This window comes from Strigops habroptila, chromosome W (genome assembly GCF_004027225.2).
Source record: "Strigops habroptila isolate Jane chromosome W, bStrHab1.2.pri, whole genome shotgun sequence".
NCBI lineage: Eukaryota > Metazoa > Chordata > Aves > Psittaciformes > Psittacidae > Strigops > Strigops habroptila.
This window is the reverse complement of record NC_044301.2, coordinates 7,488,864-7,507,380: the sequence shown is the minus strand read 5'-3', so window position 1 is coordinate 7,507,380 and position 18,517 is coordinate 7,488,864. Positions and strand designations below refer to the sequence as shown.

Sequence of the window (18,517 nt, the reverse complement as noted above, 5' to 3'; positions counted from 1 at the left end):
GAGTAGGAGGATGCTTATATCCCTGAGGAAGCCGAGTGGAACGTGAACTGTTGCCCTTCCCAAGTAAACACAAAGCATTCTTGGCCTTGGGGTTGTAATGGGACCATTAAAAACATGTCTTTGATGTCAATAGTTGCCATAATGGGATGAGCCTGTTCCTGGATAGATGCTATGAGTTCAGCAATGTTTGGCATAGCAGCTGTTAATGGGCCCGAGTTAGCATCCAACTGTTGATAGTCTACCACCTCCCATTTGGCTTACAAACAGGCCATACGGGGGAGTTAAAAGGAGAATGTGTTAGCACTACAATTCCCTGTTCCTTTAATTCCTCCAGTACTGTGAGATCTCCCCAGTACAGATCTCCCCAGTACAGATCTCCCCCACACAGCGATACTCTTCAAACATACTCAGTTTCTGATTCCTTTGGAGTATGACCAAATTAATCAAGTTTAGCTAATTCCGTAGCAGTATACGGAACCTCCTTGGTGGTAATTTGTGGGAACTCATCCTCTTCTCCTTCATAAGTATATTCTGTTTTCATCAAGGGTCAGAGAGAAGCGGCAGGAACATTTAATTTTTCTAACCTTAGTCTCACCTCTTCCAGGTCACTGTGGGGGTATTCAATTGTTTTCTCGGATTGTAGAGAGACATTTTTCTCTGCAAGGATTTGCCCTTTCAGGGCTAATTGCAAGTAGTTAGCCTGAATTTTCTTTTTCTCTAACTGTTCTTTTAAGTTAACTACCTGGTTCTGCAGGGATTGGACTATGTGGGACAGGATTTGGCTACTCTCAGCAGGACTCCCAGTGCTGTTCAGCTGATAGAAGGAGACGTGTTGGAACTTGTCAGTCGTAAACCATGGGAGGAATAAGATAAGGGTAAAAACTTGGCTGAGAAAGAATGGCCCAGTGTTTATTTATCAATCACGGGTTGGAAAGGTCGAGACAGAAGGGAGTAGCCGACCTTGATGGAGAGGAGCTAACTCTTTGTGTAAGAAAAGATGTTGCTGGGGGGAGATAAATGCTTGATTAATAGTTTGTCTTATGTTAGTTAGCTGATCAGTGTGCGCCTTCTGTAAAAGATAGACCAATCAGTATGAGACACGCTAGGTAGGGACAAGTATAAATATGTATATGGATAACTGTAATAAAACGACATCTTGCTTGCATCAAGCTGCGTCCTGTCTCTCAATTGCGGCAAATTGGTGACCCCGACGTGATGGGTCGACGAACCGCCTAGCTGAGCGGCTTGCTGCGAGTCCCACAGAACTTTGAATGAACTGCTGAAAGGAAGCAGGAGCTGGCCAGCACTAATCCCTCTGGAGTAGAGAGGTGAGCTGTGGGAAACATGGGAAATCAAGAATCTTCCCCAGAGAGAGATGTATATGAGCTTATAAAAGCTCTCCTGCGAAAGCATGGGAAAAATGTTCCTGGTCATGACCTTAAAGCAATACTTAAATGGGTGCAGGTGAAAATATCCACTGTGACTGCATCTAGTATTTTTACGAAGGAACTTTGGGACGATGTGGGGGTGAAATTATGAGATGCAGCGACAAATGGGAACGCCGAGGCGCAGCGTATGCTCCCTTGGTGGAGAAGCATTTTTGAGGCTTTGAAAGTCCAGGAAAAAAGCCACAAAGACATATCAGAGAAAGAAGCGGACTCTCCTGCGGTACCTCCGCTGTCATCGGAGGACCGAAAAAACCCCAAGTCTTTGGAGGTCTGTGCCACGGGTTACTCCCCAGAGGAATACCCCTTTGATCCGGGACCAGTGGATCCTGAAAAAGAGCCAGACCTCTACCCCCCTGACCCACATGATGTATGGGTTAACATAAGACGACAAGCCTTGAAGGAGGGAGCTCTGGAAATTGCTAAGGCAATTGTAGCCCCCGTAATATATCAAGGCCGGGGGGCACAGTGGGAGGCTTTGTCTTTTCCGGTAGTTAAGGAGCTGCGCCGCACTGTTACCGAACATGGGCTTTCTTCCCCGTATTTTGCGAGCTTGCTATCTTCTGTCTTTGATACTTATGTTATGACTCCGCATGATTTAAAATCCCTGGCGCAATTGTTACTAACTCCGATGCAGTGCTCTTTATGGGAATCACACTGGAGAAGGGGTCTCCAGGCACTTCTTGTAACCTATGCGGATAACGATGATGGGGCTATAGCTGCTTTGACTATAGAACACCTTACGGGTACGGGCCGACACTCTGATCCAGTAGCCCAAGCCCGAGACATCCCGCGAGAAGCCCTTCAAGCGGTCTGCGAAGAAGCAAAAAGGGCCTTTTTTAAGGTTCCTGATGCACAAAAGCCTCAAAAAGCCTTTACCACGATTACTCAAGAACCCCGAGAACCTTATATGCAGTTTATTGATAGATTAAAGCAAGCTTTGGAGCGGCAGTTAGATAATGCGGAAGCATGGGAAATTCTGTTGTTAAAACTAGCCGTGGAAAATGCTAACACAGATTGTAAAAAGCTCCTGAAATCCCTCCCTAATCCAAACCCTACTCTGGTTGAAATGGTGGAAGCTTGTAATAGAATTGGTACAGTAGATCATAAATTTGAAGCCATGGCTGCTGCTTTCGCAGCTGTGGGAACGGGGAATTGTTATGGTTGTGGCAAACCTGGTCACTTTAAAAAGAATTGTCTGTCTACCAAAGCTGGCACTATGTCTAAAGCCCCTGGGATCTGCCCTAGATGCAGAAAGGGCAGACATTATGCTAATCAATGCCGGTCTAAGTATGATTTCCAGGGTCACCCGGTACAGGGAAACCGATCACGGAGCGCGGGGCAGCGACGCGCGCAGACACAAATACCGCGGCCGACATTCCAAACCCCCTGGAGCGGAGCAGCAGTGCCTCAAGTCTTCGCCCAGCAACAGCCGGGAGTGCCGGATTGGACCTGGCAACTGCCCACACAGTAACGTTACTCGATTCTTCGGTTCACCTATTATCAACAAATGTCTCAGGGCCCTTACCCCCTAAAAAACAAGCGCTGTTGTTAGGAAGATCATCTGCCACATTGTCAGGGCTTTTTGTATTACCAGGGGTTGTTGACTCTGATAGTACTGGGGAAATTAAGATTATGGCTTGGACCCCATTTCCTCCCTGCACAATACCTGAAGGTAGTCGTATAGCGCAATTAATATTGATTCCGATGGGGGCAGACTCCTCCATTCTTAGTCAACCTCATCAAAGGCGGGGAGGGTTTGGGTCTACGGGGAACCCGCAAATTCTATGGGTGCAATCTATTTCTCAAAAGCGACCTATATTTCAATGTACCCTTATCCGCGGAAGACAGCAAGTGGTGTTAAATGGAATTATCGATACTGGAGCTGATGTTACAGTAATTTCTCAGGCTAAATGGCCTCCACAATGGCCTTTGGCTAACGTTTCCCAAGCATTGGCTGGAATTGGGGGAACTGGTAGCAGCCACCAAAGTTTGGAATTAATCCAAATCCAAGGTCCAGAGGGGCATATCACTTCTGTTAAACCCTTTGTGCTACCTGTTCCTATGATTCTGTGGGGGCGTGATGTGTTATCACAGTGGGGAATGTCCATTCGGACCCATTTTTAGAAGGGGCCATTGAAGCGCGCAACACCCTAAAATTGACGTGGAAGACCGATACCCCTATTTGGGTAGATCAGTGGCCCCTACCACTGGAAAAGCTTCGCGCCCTCCAGGAATTAGTTACGGAGCAGCTAACAAAAGGGCATATTGTGCCCTCCACTAGTCCTTGGAACTCGCCTGTTTTTGTTATTAAGAAACAAACTGGCAAGTGGCGCTTGCTCCATGACCTCAGAAAAATCAATGACGCTATGGAAGACATGGGAGCCCTCCAACCAGGACTCCCGTCCCCTACTATGATTCCTCGACAGTGGCATTTGACTGTCATTGATCTCAAAGACTGCTTTTTTAATATCCCATTACACGCAGATGATGCTCCTAGATTTGCCTTTTCAGTCCCAAGCGTCAACATGCAAGCCCCGTTGCAAAGATACCAGTGGGTTGTGCTGCCACAAGGAATGAAGAACAGCCCTACAATCTGTCAGTGGTATGTAGCTAAAGTACTTAGTCCTGTGAGGACCACAATGCCCAGTGTCTTATTGTACCATTATATGGATGACATCCTAGTGGCTGCACAACATCACGAGGTCATGGAGAAAGCTGTAGCCCTTGTCACGGCTGCCATCAGTGTGTGCCTTCTGTAAAAGATAGACCAATCGGTATGAGACACGCTAGGTAGGAACAAGTATAAATATGTATATGGATAACTGTAATAAAACGACATCTTGCTTGCATCAAGCTGCGTCCCGTCTCTCAATCGCGGCAGGACTAGGTCTTGTAAAGTTTGTATGAACTGAGATTCAGCTGTTTGTTGTTGTTCTCTAGCCTCTACTGCAGCAGCCAAGCTGGCACCTAGTACAGCACAGATAATCGATTTAGCCTTTCTGGGCCGGGCCACAGTTTTGTTATTATGTTCTTTAGGTTGGGCTTTTTAGGTTTGGAAAGTTTTGTTGTTTTGTACAAAGCCACCAAGCTTAAAGTTACTTAAAACTGAATTTTCTTATTTGCAAAGGATTATATTTCATTTTGTACTTCCTTGTCTCAAATCCCCCCTTTTTCTGTCTTTTTGCAAATTCTTTTGCAATCTTTTAAATTATCCCATTACCATTTAATGTTTTTCTAAAATACTTTCCTGTTTCCACCTGATGTTTAATCTTGTTTCTTTTCCATTCTTCATAATCCATCACTGATTGTTTACAACACCAAAAGAAACATTGAACTGAAACACGTGATTAGGATTACAATTATTATCATTATTATACTTGCAAACAATTTTGCACTAAAATGCGTGCCTTGGTCAGAAGATATAGCCTCCGGTACCCCAAAGCGAGGTATTATTTCATTTAGTAAAATTTTAATTACTTGTTTTGCATTATTTACCCTACAAGGGAAAGCTTCTGGCCAACCTGAAAAAGTGTCCATTAATGCCAGCAAATATCGATAACCTCCTTTTCTTGGTAATTCAGAAAAATCTAGCTGCCACTGTTGTCCAGGATAATTTCCCTTTTTAATTGTCCCAATTTGATTCCTATTTTCAGTTTTAGGTTTGTTTTTCAAACATAATTGACATTGCTTATTTACCAATTGAACTGTTGTATATAAATTCCTACTCACAATTCTTCGATCTAAATATTTATATAATTAATTTGCTCCCCAATGTGTCTTATTATGTTCTTCTTTTACTACTCTCCGTAATTGGATATATGGAATTACAATTCGTCCGTCTTGTATTTGGACCCAACCCTCTTTATTTTCCTTACCTTCCAAATCCTCCATTAATTTTCTATCCTCTTTTGAATATTCAGGTTTTGTTTGTTCAATTATTAATTTGCCATCAGGAATTAAGGTCACAATTTCAGCCTGTTGTGCAGCACATTTGGCCTCATAATCGGACAAATTATTTCCAATTTCTTGCTCAATGTTACCTCTCTGGTGTCCTTTGCAATGCATGATTGCCACTTCTTTAGGTAATCGCACGACTTCCAGTAATCGCAAGATTTCTGTTGCATGTTTAATTTGTTTTCCTTGTGTGTCCAGAAGTCCTCGTTCTTTCCAAATAGCACCATGTGCATGAACTACACCAAAGGCATACTTAGAGTCAGTCCATATATTTATTCATCTGTCTTTTGCCACTTCCAATGCTCTGATCATAGCTATTATTTCAGCCTTTTGTGCAGATGTATAACTAGGCAAAGGCTTTACTTCTATTACTCATGAAGTTGTGTTTACAGCATATCCTGCTTTTCATTTACCATTTCTCATGAAGCTACTGCCATCAGCAAACCAGGAATCTGCATTTTCCAAAGTTTTTTTTTTTTTTATAGATCTGGTTGACTGGAGTATACAGTTTCTATTGTGGTCAGACAGTCATGAGTTAATGGTTCAGTGGGAGTCTCCTGGAGGAAAGATGCTGGGTTCACAACTTTAGTAACCACGATTTCAATATCATCTTGTTCCACAAGAGTGCCCGATACTTTAGAAAACGTGATGGGGACAACCAATGAGTCCCTTTTTGCTCTAAAACTGCTGATGCAGTGTGCAATACCAACACAGTGATTTTCTGTCCCAGGGTAAATTTGCGAGCTTCTTGAATGTTAGTGACAACTGCAGCCACTGCCCTGAAGCATCCTGCCTATCCTTTGCTCACTTCATCCAATTGTTTTGAGAAATAGGCCGCTGCCCTTTTATAGGGTCCTAACCTCTGAGCCAAGACCCCTAAAGCCATTCCCTGTTTTTCATAGGAGTATAGTCAAAAAGGCTCAGTCACATCTGGGAGCCCCAGAGCTGGAGCTCTCATGAGTTCTATTTTTAGGCATTTAAACGCCTCCTCGGCTTGATCAGTCCACTTCAGAAAGGATGGATTTCTTTTCAATAGTTCATACAAGGGTCGTACCAGGGTACCATAGTCGTGAATCCAAAGTCGACACCATCCTGTCATTCCCGAAGGTCTTTGACTGTAGTTGGCCGTGGTGTCTGACAAATAGCTTCCTTCCGAGCTGTTCCAAGTCCTCACAGCCCTCCTGTTATTTCATATCCTAGATAAGATACTTGAGTCTGGATTAGTTGAGCCTTTTGTTTGGACACTCGATATCCACTTAATCCTAAGAAATTCAACAGTTCAACAGTCCACAGAATACATTCCTCTTTAGTTTCAGTAGCAATTAACAAATCATCAACATATTGCAGCAGGGTTCCCGTTTGAGTAGGTGCCTTCCAAGACTCCAGTTCTCATGCCAGTTGATTTCCGAATATTGTCGTACTATTCTTAAATCCTTGAGGTAACACTGTCCAAGTTAATGGCGTTATTCTACCTGTGTCAGGCGTTTCCTATTCAAAAGCAAATAAAATTTGACTCTCTTTTGCTAGAGACAGGCAGAAAAATGCATCCTTTAAATCCAAGACATTAAAGCACTTTTGGTTATTATTTAATTTGGTTAACAGGGTATAAGGATTAGCTACTACTGGATGAATATCTTCCTCAATCTTATTTATCGCCCTCAAATCTTAAACTAACCTGTAACTTTTCCTATCTGTTTTTTTCACTGGTAAAATAGGGGTATTATATTCTGATTCACATTCAACCAACAATGCGTATTTTAAAAATTCATCTATGATTTCTTTGATTCCCTTCCAATTCTCTAATTTTAAGGGATATTGTTTTATCCGAACCCGAAGGTCCCCCCTTTTTATTTCTACCTTGACAGGCAAAGCATTTTTCGCCTTACCTGGAACTTCAGATGCCCATATTCCCGGATATACCTGATTAAAGATTTCTTCTATTTCAGGGAGGTCCTCCTTTTCATCTTTCTGCTGGATTAAAGATAAACTTAAAATTTCAATTAATTGCTCATTCTTTACTTTTAACTCCATTTCCCCTTCTTTAAACGTTATAATTGCTTCCGAATGTTCTAACAGATCTCGTCCCAATAAAGATTTTGGAGAGTTTGGCATATACAGAAATTTATGTATTCCTATTTGTTTCCCTAATTTATATTCTAAAGGTTTCAAAAAGAATGCTTTTTCTTGGCAGCCAGTAGCTCCCACAACTGTAATGGAATCAAACTCTGATTTAACACTGAATAGGTTGCTCCTGTCACTGGAGCCACCTGGAGATTCTTTAGCTTAGGGCAATCTTGCTTCCAATGCCCATTTTCCCTACAGTATGCACACTGATCCGGCCCCAAAGGAGAAGAATTTACTCCTCCACCCCTGCCTGACTTTCCTCTTCTGCCTCTGCCTCGTCCTTTCATATTAGTCCCTCTATTGGTTTCTACTTGTCCCAAATCTGCCACCGTAGCCGTGGCTATGGCACGACCCAGCTTTTTCTTCTCTACCTGTTCCCAATTTCTATACACTTTCCATGCTCCTTCTATCAACTTTTCTATATCATGATTATCGGGTTCTTTAAACTTCTGAAGCTTCTTTCTAATATCTTCTGATGATTGCCCTAAAAATAGATTAGCTATTTGGTGCTTCCCTTCCTCTGAGAAGGGATCTAATGTGGTGAACTTTTCGCATTGCTTCTCTCAACCTGTCCAAAAACTCAGTTGGTGTTTTGGCTTGCCCTTGGTTTATAACAAGTACAGCTGACCAATTTACTGTTTTAGGACCACTCTGCCTGCTAATGCTCCTGCAGTAATCTGAGCACTCACATGAGTGCAGGCAGTTTTTAACACCAGCTGTTTTTCCATTTCAGTTAAATCATCCAGCATTATATCTATAGCTCCCCAGTCAGGATCTTGGCTTTTAACAATCAACTCAAACCTTTTTGCCACTCCTATTGGATCATCTCAATAGTCTTTCACAGCTAACTTCCAAGCATCTAAATCTCCCATTGAAAAATTCACTTTTATTCTTGTCCGACCCTCCAGTCCCATTGTCTGTCTTAAAGGTGCCTGAGTTACCTGTCCTGTTTTACTACGAATGCATGCAGCAAGTGGGGTAACATTTTCAGATCCTCCTGATTGGTTGTCAGCAACAGCAACCCCCTCCTTCTCATCAGTATCAGAAGGATTCAAGGCAGGGGATGCTCCTCTTGGAGGTCTCAGTATTACATAATCCTCTACCCTATCTTCCTCCTTTTTCCTTAATTTTAAACACATTTCTCCAATATCACAACCCGAACAACACCTCTCCAACTTACGTTTCTGTTGCTTTTTTGTTGGTTGGTTGGTTGGGTTTTTTTGTTTGTTTTTGGGGTTTCTTTTGGGTTTTTTTTTTTTGGGGGGGGGGGGGGTATTTTTATTTTTTTGTTTTTGTCTCTTTCCAAAGCTAAAATTAAGGGATCTGGCAGAGCTCTCTTGATTCCACATTCCTTCTGCCACTCCTGCTGGTTTCTTAACATGAAAAACATATCTGCATACATTACTTTGCTCTGTTGATATCCCATTATTAATTTTATACACACACAAGGGATCCCACAAACACTTCACACAACTACAATACTTAAAACACAGAATCCAATTAGACAAACAGCTATTAATGACACAATCACAACATACAGTGCAGCCTTAACCATATTATATCGTCAACACCAAAATCGTTACTGTGATAATCCACAATACTAGGTCAGATACCAGCAAGTCACAAACAGAAACAAATCCAAATGTATACCAATTGAGCACTAGCAGCCGGGTATACGCCTTTACCTACGAGATTTCTATATATCGATTTACAGAAGGCTCCAAACAAAAGGTTAACCCACCAAAATCCAAACTTCAAACCTCTGTACTTTCGGAGGTATACAATAGGAATTTTTAGCAATTACACATATTTTTCTTCCTCCTTGGGGGGTCAACCTGTGAGGGAGACATTCCCTCGCACCCTCTGCTCCCCCACCAGGCTACTTACAGCAGCGTTTGAGAATTTTTAATGTTTTTGATGTCCTTTGGATACCCTTAAAACCTGCCTGCCTGCTCATGCATATGAACAGCTTTTCCAGGAAATTGTTTACATATTCATGAGATTTCCTGAATCTCATTATAATGTTTGCATTCTAATTACGTGTGCACTTTCTTGCTGAGTGGGGGTCTATAGGAGAGGATGGAAACTATTTGATTATTGCCAAAGAGAAGTAACTGTTTGGCTGGAGAAGAAAGAGTTAAAGACGAAGCCACGTACACTGTGTGATTAAGCAGAGCAACCCAGCTGGACAGGAGCAGGAGAACAGAAAGATAAGGAACTGGTTATTTTGGGACTGTTTGTGAAATGACAAAGAATGTTGAAAAAACAAAACTGTAAACCAGGAACTAAACATGATGTGCTAAAAATATCTTGGTATAAAAGTTAGAGCAATAGGCTAAAAATATCTTTTGCTAGAATGGTATAAAAGCTACAGCAATAGGTAACAAAGTGATTCACTGCATGAAGATGCTTTGAGTCTGTGCTGTTCATATGCCACAGAGGTCTCTGGTGGTCTCCGATAGTCTTCCTCACTGTGTTTACTGAGTGACTGCAGTGCCTGCGCATGCTCGCAAGGTCCTAGTGCTGAGTTAGCAGTGGTATGTCCTTGCTTCTGTTCTATTCCAGTCTCTGTTATCTTGAAGGCTAGCATCCTTGGTCTTATTTACTGTCTCCCGTGATGTTTCTTCCCCCATCAGCTGGACATTCCTTAATCCCTACATGTTTGCAAGTTAGAACAGCTTGCTTTATTTTACTATGTTAAAGTCATACATGCTATTGTTAGTTTAAACCTGTAATTTAAGCCTACATTTGTGTTATTTGTAAATTCTAGTGGAGTTATACTTTTGTGATAATTTCCACCTGAAAGCTGAAAAATTGCGCAGTTGTGTAATTGTTGTATTAAACCTTGGTACTATTGCTGCAACTTCTATTCTTCCTCTGATTTGCTTCCAGGCAGCTCATACTTGACAGAAGTTTTTGCTCTCTTGCATTGCATCATCTTGTCATTAACAAAGTCTTTTCTCCTTTTTTCCTTTCCATACAGGCCACTAGTCTTGGGGGAATTGTAATTATAGAGAAAACCCAAATAAGTTGTCAGTACTTCTTAGCAGTACAAAAGCTTGTTGTGCTAGAACTTGGAATGGTGTTGCTTCCTGTGGCAAATCATGGAGAAGCTTCTCAACTTATGATTCAGCTTGTAAGTTTCTATGTTGGTGGACAAACATTTAGTAAAATATGGGGCATGAGAATTACCTGTTTTCTCACAATCATCTCTCATTTCAGAAAGAATACCTGGGATCTTAAAGGAACACAACGTATTTTGTTGTTTCAATGTAAGGAATAAATATCCTGCAACAGTAACAGTTCAGTGGAAAGAGGGCTTATTTGGGAACAAAAAAAAAAAGGTGAAGAATATGATACTGGATTTCTTTATAATGTGATCTTACACGGAGGTGCCACTGGATAGTATTATCCTCACTTCAGTTCTCTGTCAAAACCAACTTGAGATTTTGCCTTGTCTCATGCTGAGGAAACTGTGTTCTGATGTCGTTTCTCTTTTCCTCTATCCTTTCTCTGATTGCATTGAAAAGATGACAAATTGATTGTTTTAATTCATGGTTGGTATTAAGAAACTTGGCTTCCTAGTGAGACTGTGGATCTGTGTCAAAACTCTTAATAAGGGCAGACACTTAAGGAGGGAGCTTGTTGTTAAAACTTCCCAGTGGTTGCATTGAACTCCTTTGAGATGAAAGGAACTATTTTAAACCACAAAAACAGTGCTGCAGCAGAGGGTGCTTAGTGTAGCTTATGGGTTTGTTTTGCTCCAGGTCCGTGAACAAAGCAAGGATCACAAGAGTAACCCCTTTCTCTGTAAACAGTGTTCTCGGCTGGCAGAGCCGTCGGTGGTTTTATGTGCAACAAATTCAAGGAGTTGGGAAAACAAAAGCTCTGCTTTTACTGCAACAGTTTGGAAGCATCCACCGGCTTTGCAATGTATCTGTCAAAGAGCTTGAGCTAGTAGTTGGACAAACAGCAGCACAACAAATATACACTTTTTTATGTTCCTGAGGTGCACATGTAGTGCCATTTTGGAAAACAGACTTTTTGTTTGTTTCTTTATTAACTATAAAATATTGGGCTTAATAATTGTATATTATGGCAATTTCTATAATCCTGGTAACAACCAGAAGGTGTTGACTAATTTTCTATATATTCTGTTGCTGCTACTTTACAGCTGTTCTGCTCATGTGGATTGAGCTGTGAAAATTGCCTTGGAAAGAGGGCTATAAAGTGTTTTGCAACTGTCTTGTACAAAAACAAGAGAGAAAGCAGTCTTTTTCAGCATCCATGGGGAAAAAAAATGGAGAAGCAATTTACTTGCCTGTTTTTGTCTTCAAGAAATAAACACCTTGTTAATAGTGGGAGGTGTTACCTTCTCAGTAGTTGGAGATTTGAGTTACAGTGCTTTAAAAAGTTAGCATCTATTGCTTTATAGCAATATCTTTTATAACTTTTCAGAGTTGCTTCGGAAAGTCCTACAGAAATACATAGAATCATAGAATCATAGAATCGTAAGGGTTGGAAAGGACCTTAAGATCATCTAGTTCCAACCCCCCTGCCATGGGCAGGGACACCTTGCCCTAAACCATGCTGCCCAAGGCTCTGTCCAACCTGGCCTTGAACACCGCCAGGGATGGAGCATCCACAACCTCCCTGGGCAACCCATTCCAGTGCTTCACCACCCTCACTGTAAAGAACTTCTTCCTTATATCTAATCTAAACTTGCCCTGTTTCAGTTTGAACCCATTACCCCTTGTCCTACCACTACAGTCCCTAAGGAAGAGTCCCTCCCCAGCATCCTTGTAGACCCCCTTCAGATACTGGAAGGCTGCTATGAGGTCACCACGCAGCCTTCTCTTCTCAAGGCTGAACAGCCCCAACTTTCTCAGCCTGTCTTCATATGGGAGGTGCTCCAGCCCTCTTATCATCCTCGTGGCCCTCCTCTGGACTCGCTCCAACAGCTCCATGTCCTTTTTATGTTGAGGACACCAGAACTGTACACAGTACTCCAAGTGAGGTCTCATGAGAGCAGAGGGGCAGGATCACCTCCTTCGACCTGCTGGTCACGCTTCTTTTGATGCAGCCCAGGATACGGTTGGCTTTATGGGCTGCGAGCGCACACTGCTGGCTCATGTTAAGCTTCTCGTCAACCAACACCCCCAAGTCCTTCTCCACAGGGCTGCTCTGAATCTTTTCTCTGCCCAGCCTGTAGCAGTGCCTGGGGTTGCCCCGACCCAGGTGTAGGACCTTGCACTTGGCTTGGTTAAACTTCATAAGGTTGGCATCGGCCCACCTCACAAGCGTGTCAAGGTCCCTCTGGATGGCATCCCTTCCCTCCAGCGTATCAACCGAACCACACAGCTTGGTGTCGTCGGCAAACTTGCTGAGGGCGCACTCAATCCCACTGTCCATGTCACCGACAAAGATGTTGAACAGGACCGGTCCCAACACCGATCCCTGAGGGACACCACTCGTTACAGGTTTCCAACTGGACATCGAGCCATTTACCACAACTCTTTGCGTGCGGCCATCGAGCCAGTTTTTTATCCACCGAGTGGTCCATCTATCAAATTGATGTCTCTCCAATTTAGAGACAAGGATGTCATGTGAGACAGTGTCGAATGCTTTGCACAAGTCCAGGTAGATGACATCAACTGCTCTGCCGCTGTCCATCAGTTCCGTGGCTCCATCATAGAAGGCCACCAAATTGGTCAGACAGGATTTCCCCTTAGTGAAGCCATGTTGGCTGTCACCAACCACCTCGTTGTTTTTCATGTGCCTTAGCATGTTTTCCAGGAGAAACTGTTCCAAGATTTTGCCAGGCACAGAGGTGAGACCGACTGGTCTGTAGTTCCCCGGGTCTTCCACCTTCCCCTTCTTGAAAATGGGGGTTATATTACCCTTCTTCCAGTCATCGGGAACTTCACCTGACTGCCAGGATTTTTCGAATATGATGGACAGTGGCTTAGCAAATTCATTCGCCAGCTCCTTCAGGACCCATGGATGGATTTCATCAGGTCCCATGGACTTGTGCATGTTCAGGTTCTTAAGATGGTCTCGAACCTGATCCTCTCCTACAGTGGGCCTAAGGTCTTCATTCTCACAGTCCCTGCATTTGCTTTCCAAGACTTGGGTTGTGTGGTCAGAGCATTTGCTGGTGAAGACTGAGGCAAAGAAGTCATTAAGAACCTCAGCCTTCTCCAAATCCAGGGTAGCCAGTTCTCCTGATAGCTTCTGGAGAGGGCCTACATTGTCCCTAGCCTGTCTTTTATTTGCTATGTATCTATAGAATCCTTTCCTGTTATCTTTTACATCCCTTGCCAAACTTAATTCTAGCTGGGCCTTAGCTTTCCTAACCTGGTCCCTAGCTTCTCGGGCAATGCTCCTGTATTCTTCCCAGGCCGCCTGTCCTCGCTTCCACCTTCTATAAGCTTCTTTTTTCCCTCTAAGTTTCCTCAGCAGCTCCTTGTCCATCCATGGAGGTCTCCTGGCCCTCCTGCTGCACTTTCTTCTAGTCGGGATGCAACACTCTTGAGCACGTAGCAGGTGATCCTTGAATATCGACCAGCAGTCTTGGGCCCCCCTGCCCTCTAGGACTGTATCCCATGAAACCTTACTAAGGAGGTTCCTGAAGAGGCCAAAGTCTGCTCTCTTGAAGTCCAGGGCAGTGAGCTTGCTGCACACTCTTCTCACTGTCCTGAGGATCTCAAACTCAACCATCTCGTGATCACTAGAGCCAAGGCTGCCCTGGAGCGTTACATTTCCAACCAGTCCCTCCCTGTTGGTGAGCACAAGGTCCAGCATGGCACCTCTCCTCGTCGGCTCCTCTACTGCTTGAAAGAGGAAGTTGTCTTCCACACAATCGAGGAACCTCCTGGATTGCTTGTGCCGGGCCGTACCATCCCTCCAACAGATGTCAGGATGGTTGAAGTCCCCCATGAGGACCAGGGCCTGCGAGCGTGAGGCTGCTCCTATCTGTCTGTAGAGCGCTTCATCCACAGAGTCCTCTTGATCAGGCGGCCTGTAACAGATCCCCACCGTAATGTCCCCTGTTGCTGTTTTCCCTTTGATCCTGACCCACAAACACTCTGTTACCTCATCACCCGTCCCCAGACAGAGTTCCATACTCTCTAGCCTATCACTGACATAGATAGCAACGCCCCCTCCCCGTCTGCCTGGCCTGTCTTTTCTAAACAGCCTGTAACCTTCCATTCCGACATTCCAGTCATAGGAGCCATCCCACCATGTTTCTGTGATACCAATGACATCATATTCCCGTAGCCTTGCACACATCTCTAATTCCTCTTGCTTGTTCCCCATACTATGGGCGTTTGTATAGAGGCACCTTAGCCGAGCTCCAAATGAAGCCGACTCAATGGCTGGGGCAGCTGGAACATCTCTGCATTGCTCCAAGCACTTATTACAGGTGCTGGCAACTGACCAGGAATGTTGGGATGGATCAATGCTCCCCTCCCCCAACACATCTAGTTTAAAGCTTTCCTGACCAGCCTGGCAAGCCTCCTACCAAAACAGCTCTTCCCCTTCTTTGTCAGACCAGCTCCACCAGCCTCCAGTAGATCTGGCCTCCCAAATGGAGCCCATCTTTGACTTTACACTAACTTATTTCTCTGGTTCCTTTTTCAGTACACAAGATGTTATCAAATTTATTCCTTTGTGTCTAATATCCAAAATCTTAGTTAATTCATGTTTTGCTTTTGAATATAGGTTGGGATGATAATAAATTACAGTATATTTTGAAATATTAATTATCAAGTATAATGTATTAATTATAATATACTCTACAAACAAAATAGTATGGGAAGCTTTGATCAAAATTCATAATTTGCCCTGTTCTTGCAGTATTCATCTTTTCAAAAGTTATTTGTAAAGACGACAATTGGTTTTCCTGACATCTTGCATTTTATTTTATATTCTTATGATATTTATTGAGGGTAAAATTGCCTTTTCCCTTGGGTGCCCATTAAGGAGAAAAGTGGAAAGCTTCTTGAAGAATACTTTGGGTTTGGATCACAGCAGGAAGACAGTTGAGCAGGACTTTCAACTTCCTTTTGTAAAAGTAAAGAGAAGTGAATAATAGAACCTTGGCACCTCTGTGCCCAATCTCATCTGCTGGTCAGCAGATAAACCTGTTATTTATATTGATTCTGTACTTGGGATGAAAATACACTTATAATTTGGGCATAAATATTTAATTTACGGAATAATAACCACCACAATTTTCCAGAACAAGATAATAATTTCTTAATGGAGTTGTAGGCTGAGCTACTAAGTTATTGCAAACTCTCCTGGGTTCAGCAGGAGCAGTCATTTTTCTCCTTCTTAGTAGCTGGTGCAGTGCTGTGTTTTTGACTAGTTTGGGAACAGTGCTGATATAACACCGATGTTTTTAGTTGTTGCTAAGTAATGTTTACTCTGATCGAGGACTTTCTCAGTCTCATGCTCTGCCAGGGAGGAGGGGAAGCCGGGAGGAAGCAGAGACAGGACACCTGACCCAAACTAGCCAAAGGGGTATTCCATACCACAGCACGTCATGCCCAGTATATAAACCGGGGGGAGTTACCCGGAAGGCCCAGATCGCTGTTCGGCTCGGGCTGGGTATCAGTTGGCGGGTGGTGAGCAATTGTATTCTCTCCCCTTGTTATTTCCCTTATCATTATTATAATTGGTGGTGGTAGTAGTGGTTTTGTATTATACCTTAGTTACTGGACTGTTCTTATTTTAACCCGTGGGATTTACATTCTTTTGATTCTCCTCATCATCTCTCCGGGAGCAGGGCGGGGAAGAAGAAGAGGGGGGAGTGAGCGTGTGGCTTCATGTTTCTGAGTTACTGTCTGGGCTTAAACCATGACAACATCTTCAGGAACATGTGGTAATAGAGGATAGTGCAGATTATTGTTAAGTTTCTTAATGGAACATTTTTGTATTAGCACCGTCTAAAGTCTCACAAGTGCTAGTAAGTAAAGCAAGAGTATCCTAGAAAAGAATTCCTCTGGTTTTGCTGGTATCTGCTGGTATGAAATTTAACAGATCTCATTTCATAGGCGTTCTTGCATGGGGAGTGGAAATTGAATGTGCCGCACGCACAATCACTGCTCTTTGCAACCTCAAACACATAGAGCATAGCAGGACTGTTGGTAGACTAATAGTTGTGTGGTAATAGTATTGTTCATGACTGTTCTCAACATCTGAAGCAGTCAGTCCTTTGGGACCAGAGACAGCAAGTGCAACTGCAAGTTCGGCAATCTTTCTTCTCTACTCCAGTTGCTGCATTTTTCCACACAGTCCTGGGCTATGTAAGGTACTCTTTCCCCTAAGAAGGATGACATTCCTTACCCAAGGGTCAGCATATTCACCCTGTTGATGGCAATTTCTTAACTTCCTTTCAGTATTGTCTTACAAAGAGTAGTTCAATATCTGTTCATGACAAAGCTGAAGTCATCTCATGCAAAATTCCAGGAGCATATGAGTCTTTAATTGACCCAGTTATCCAGACTGGAGGTGGCAGGAAGTTCTAAGGATGAACACTCAAAAAAGTGAGTGTTTCTGATAATTGGAAACTCTGTAAGCAAAGATTGGGGGTGCAAAAGGATGTTTCACCCCCATCCAGTTTCCTACTAAGAAAGGCAAAAGCTAAGTGCTGTGAGTGTGTATGTGTGTACCTGCTCTCTCAAAGCTATAGCTAACTTGCTGGAGATAGCTCAAATGAACGTAGAAAATGTCTTAAAGCCAAACTAGATGTAAGGTTTTCTATAAAGCATGTTTAATTTCTTCATCTCCAACTTGGATGATTTCTTTCTTCAATATATTCTGCTAAAATGAAGAGTTCATCTCACTCGTGCTTAAAATTTGTATAACATTGAGTGATTTCAGAAAGAATGGCAAATCTGAGAAAATCTGTTACTGAGGATTGCCAATCCTAACCCGAGCATGCTAGTTTATTCCATTACTGTAATGTGAATGTTCAGCACAAGGGCATTCAGCATTCAGCTGTGCCCCAGCATTATGCTTCAAGGGCCAGGATGTAGGCTGGGAATACAGGAGACTTTAGTTTGGAGAACAGTCTTCCCGTAGCAAGAATTAGCTAGGGATACATGTGACACTCAGTAAGATATAAGAGAAGGCTGGGGACTCAGAGGTCCCCTCCAGATTAAATGGGTAAAAAAAAAAAAAAAGTATTTTTGCTAGAAAATTAAGAATTCAATTGCCTTTTATGCTGCTGGTATGCCAGAACATACAATTGTTAATCTAATGGACCCCAAATACTTTTGTATTCCAGGTTGTTTTCAAACACAGATTATGCTGTATTGAAAAATAAACCCTTCTGAAGAGATGCAAAAGTTATGTTAAATTAAATGCCATAAAATTGTGGCACTGATAATGATTCTTTGTGGGATCATATTTCAGCAATATGGAGGTTACTTCAACATTTTTCTCTTCACTTGAGTTACTTCTAATGAGAAAAAACATTAGTTTGTTTAAAGAAAAAAGATTCAGGTCACTAGATATATAGAAATGATTGTAAAATTAACTTTCTGGGGGGTTTTGTGTGTGTGATTAGAATACTTAGCAATAGAGTGACTTAATTTTTTGTCGCATCACTGCATAAATTGCAGCTCACATCACTATAATAATTACAGGCAAAAACCAAGGTCCACCATTATTTGGCTCACATGCTATCCATCCTGTGAGTTGGAGATGATTATACTAAGTCAGTCAGTTCTTGGTTTAATTTATATGCATCTGGTAAAAGTTTTGTCCCCATGTAGATGTAGTGTCTATTATATCAAATAAATTGTTACAACCTCAAGTATCAAAAAATTAAGAGATTTTACTGAGCATGTCTGCTACTTCTTAAACTGGCTTATTTCAGAATGACATTCTAAAGCTTTTAGATTGTTTAGCTCATATAGTATCAACAAATAGACAGACTTAATGAGAAATATAAATAAATTCACTGTATACTTTTCCAA

The 18,517-nt window shown here is 42.5% G+C and overlaps 1 protein-coding gene across 1 annotated transcript; it reads left to right on the top strand.

Moving 5' to 3' along the window:
- The first annotated feature begins 8,486 nt into the window (after positions 1-8,486).
- LOC115619239 (Fanconi anemia core complex-associated protein 24-like) lies at positions 8,487-11,534 on the top strand. Its single transcript, XM_030511290.1, is given in 4 exon segments — positions 8,487-8,504; positions 10,510-10,662; positions 11,294-11,373; positions 11,375-11,534. Coding segments are annotated over 4 exon segments (411 nt in total).
- The last annotated feature ends 6,983 nt before the right edge of the window (positions 11,535-18,517 follow it).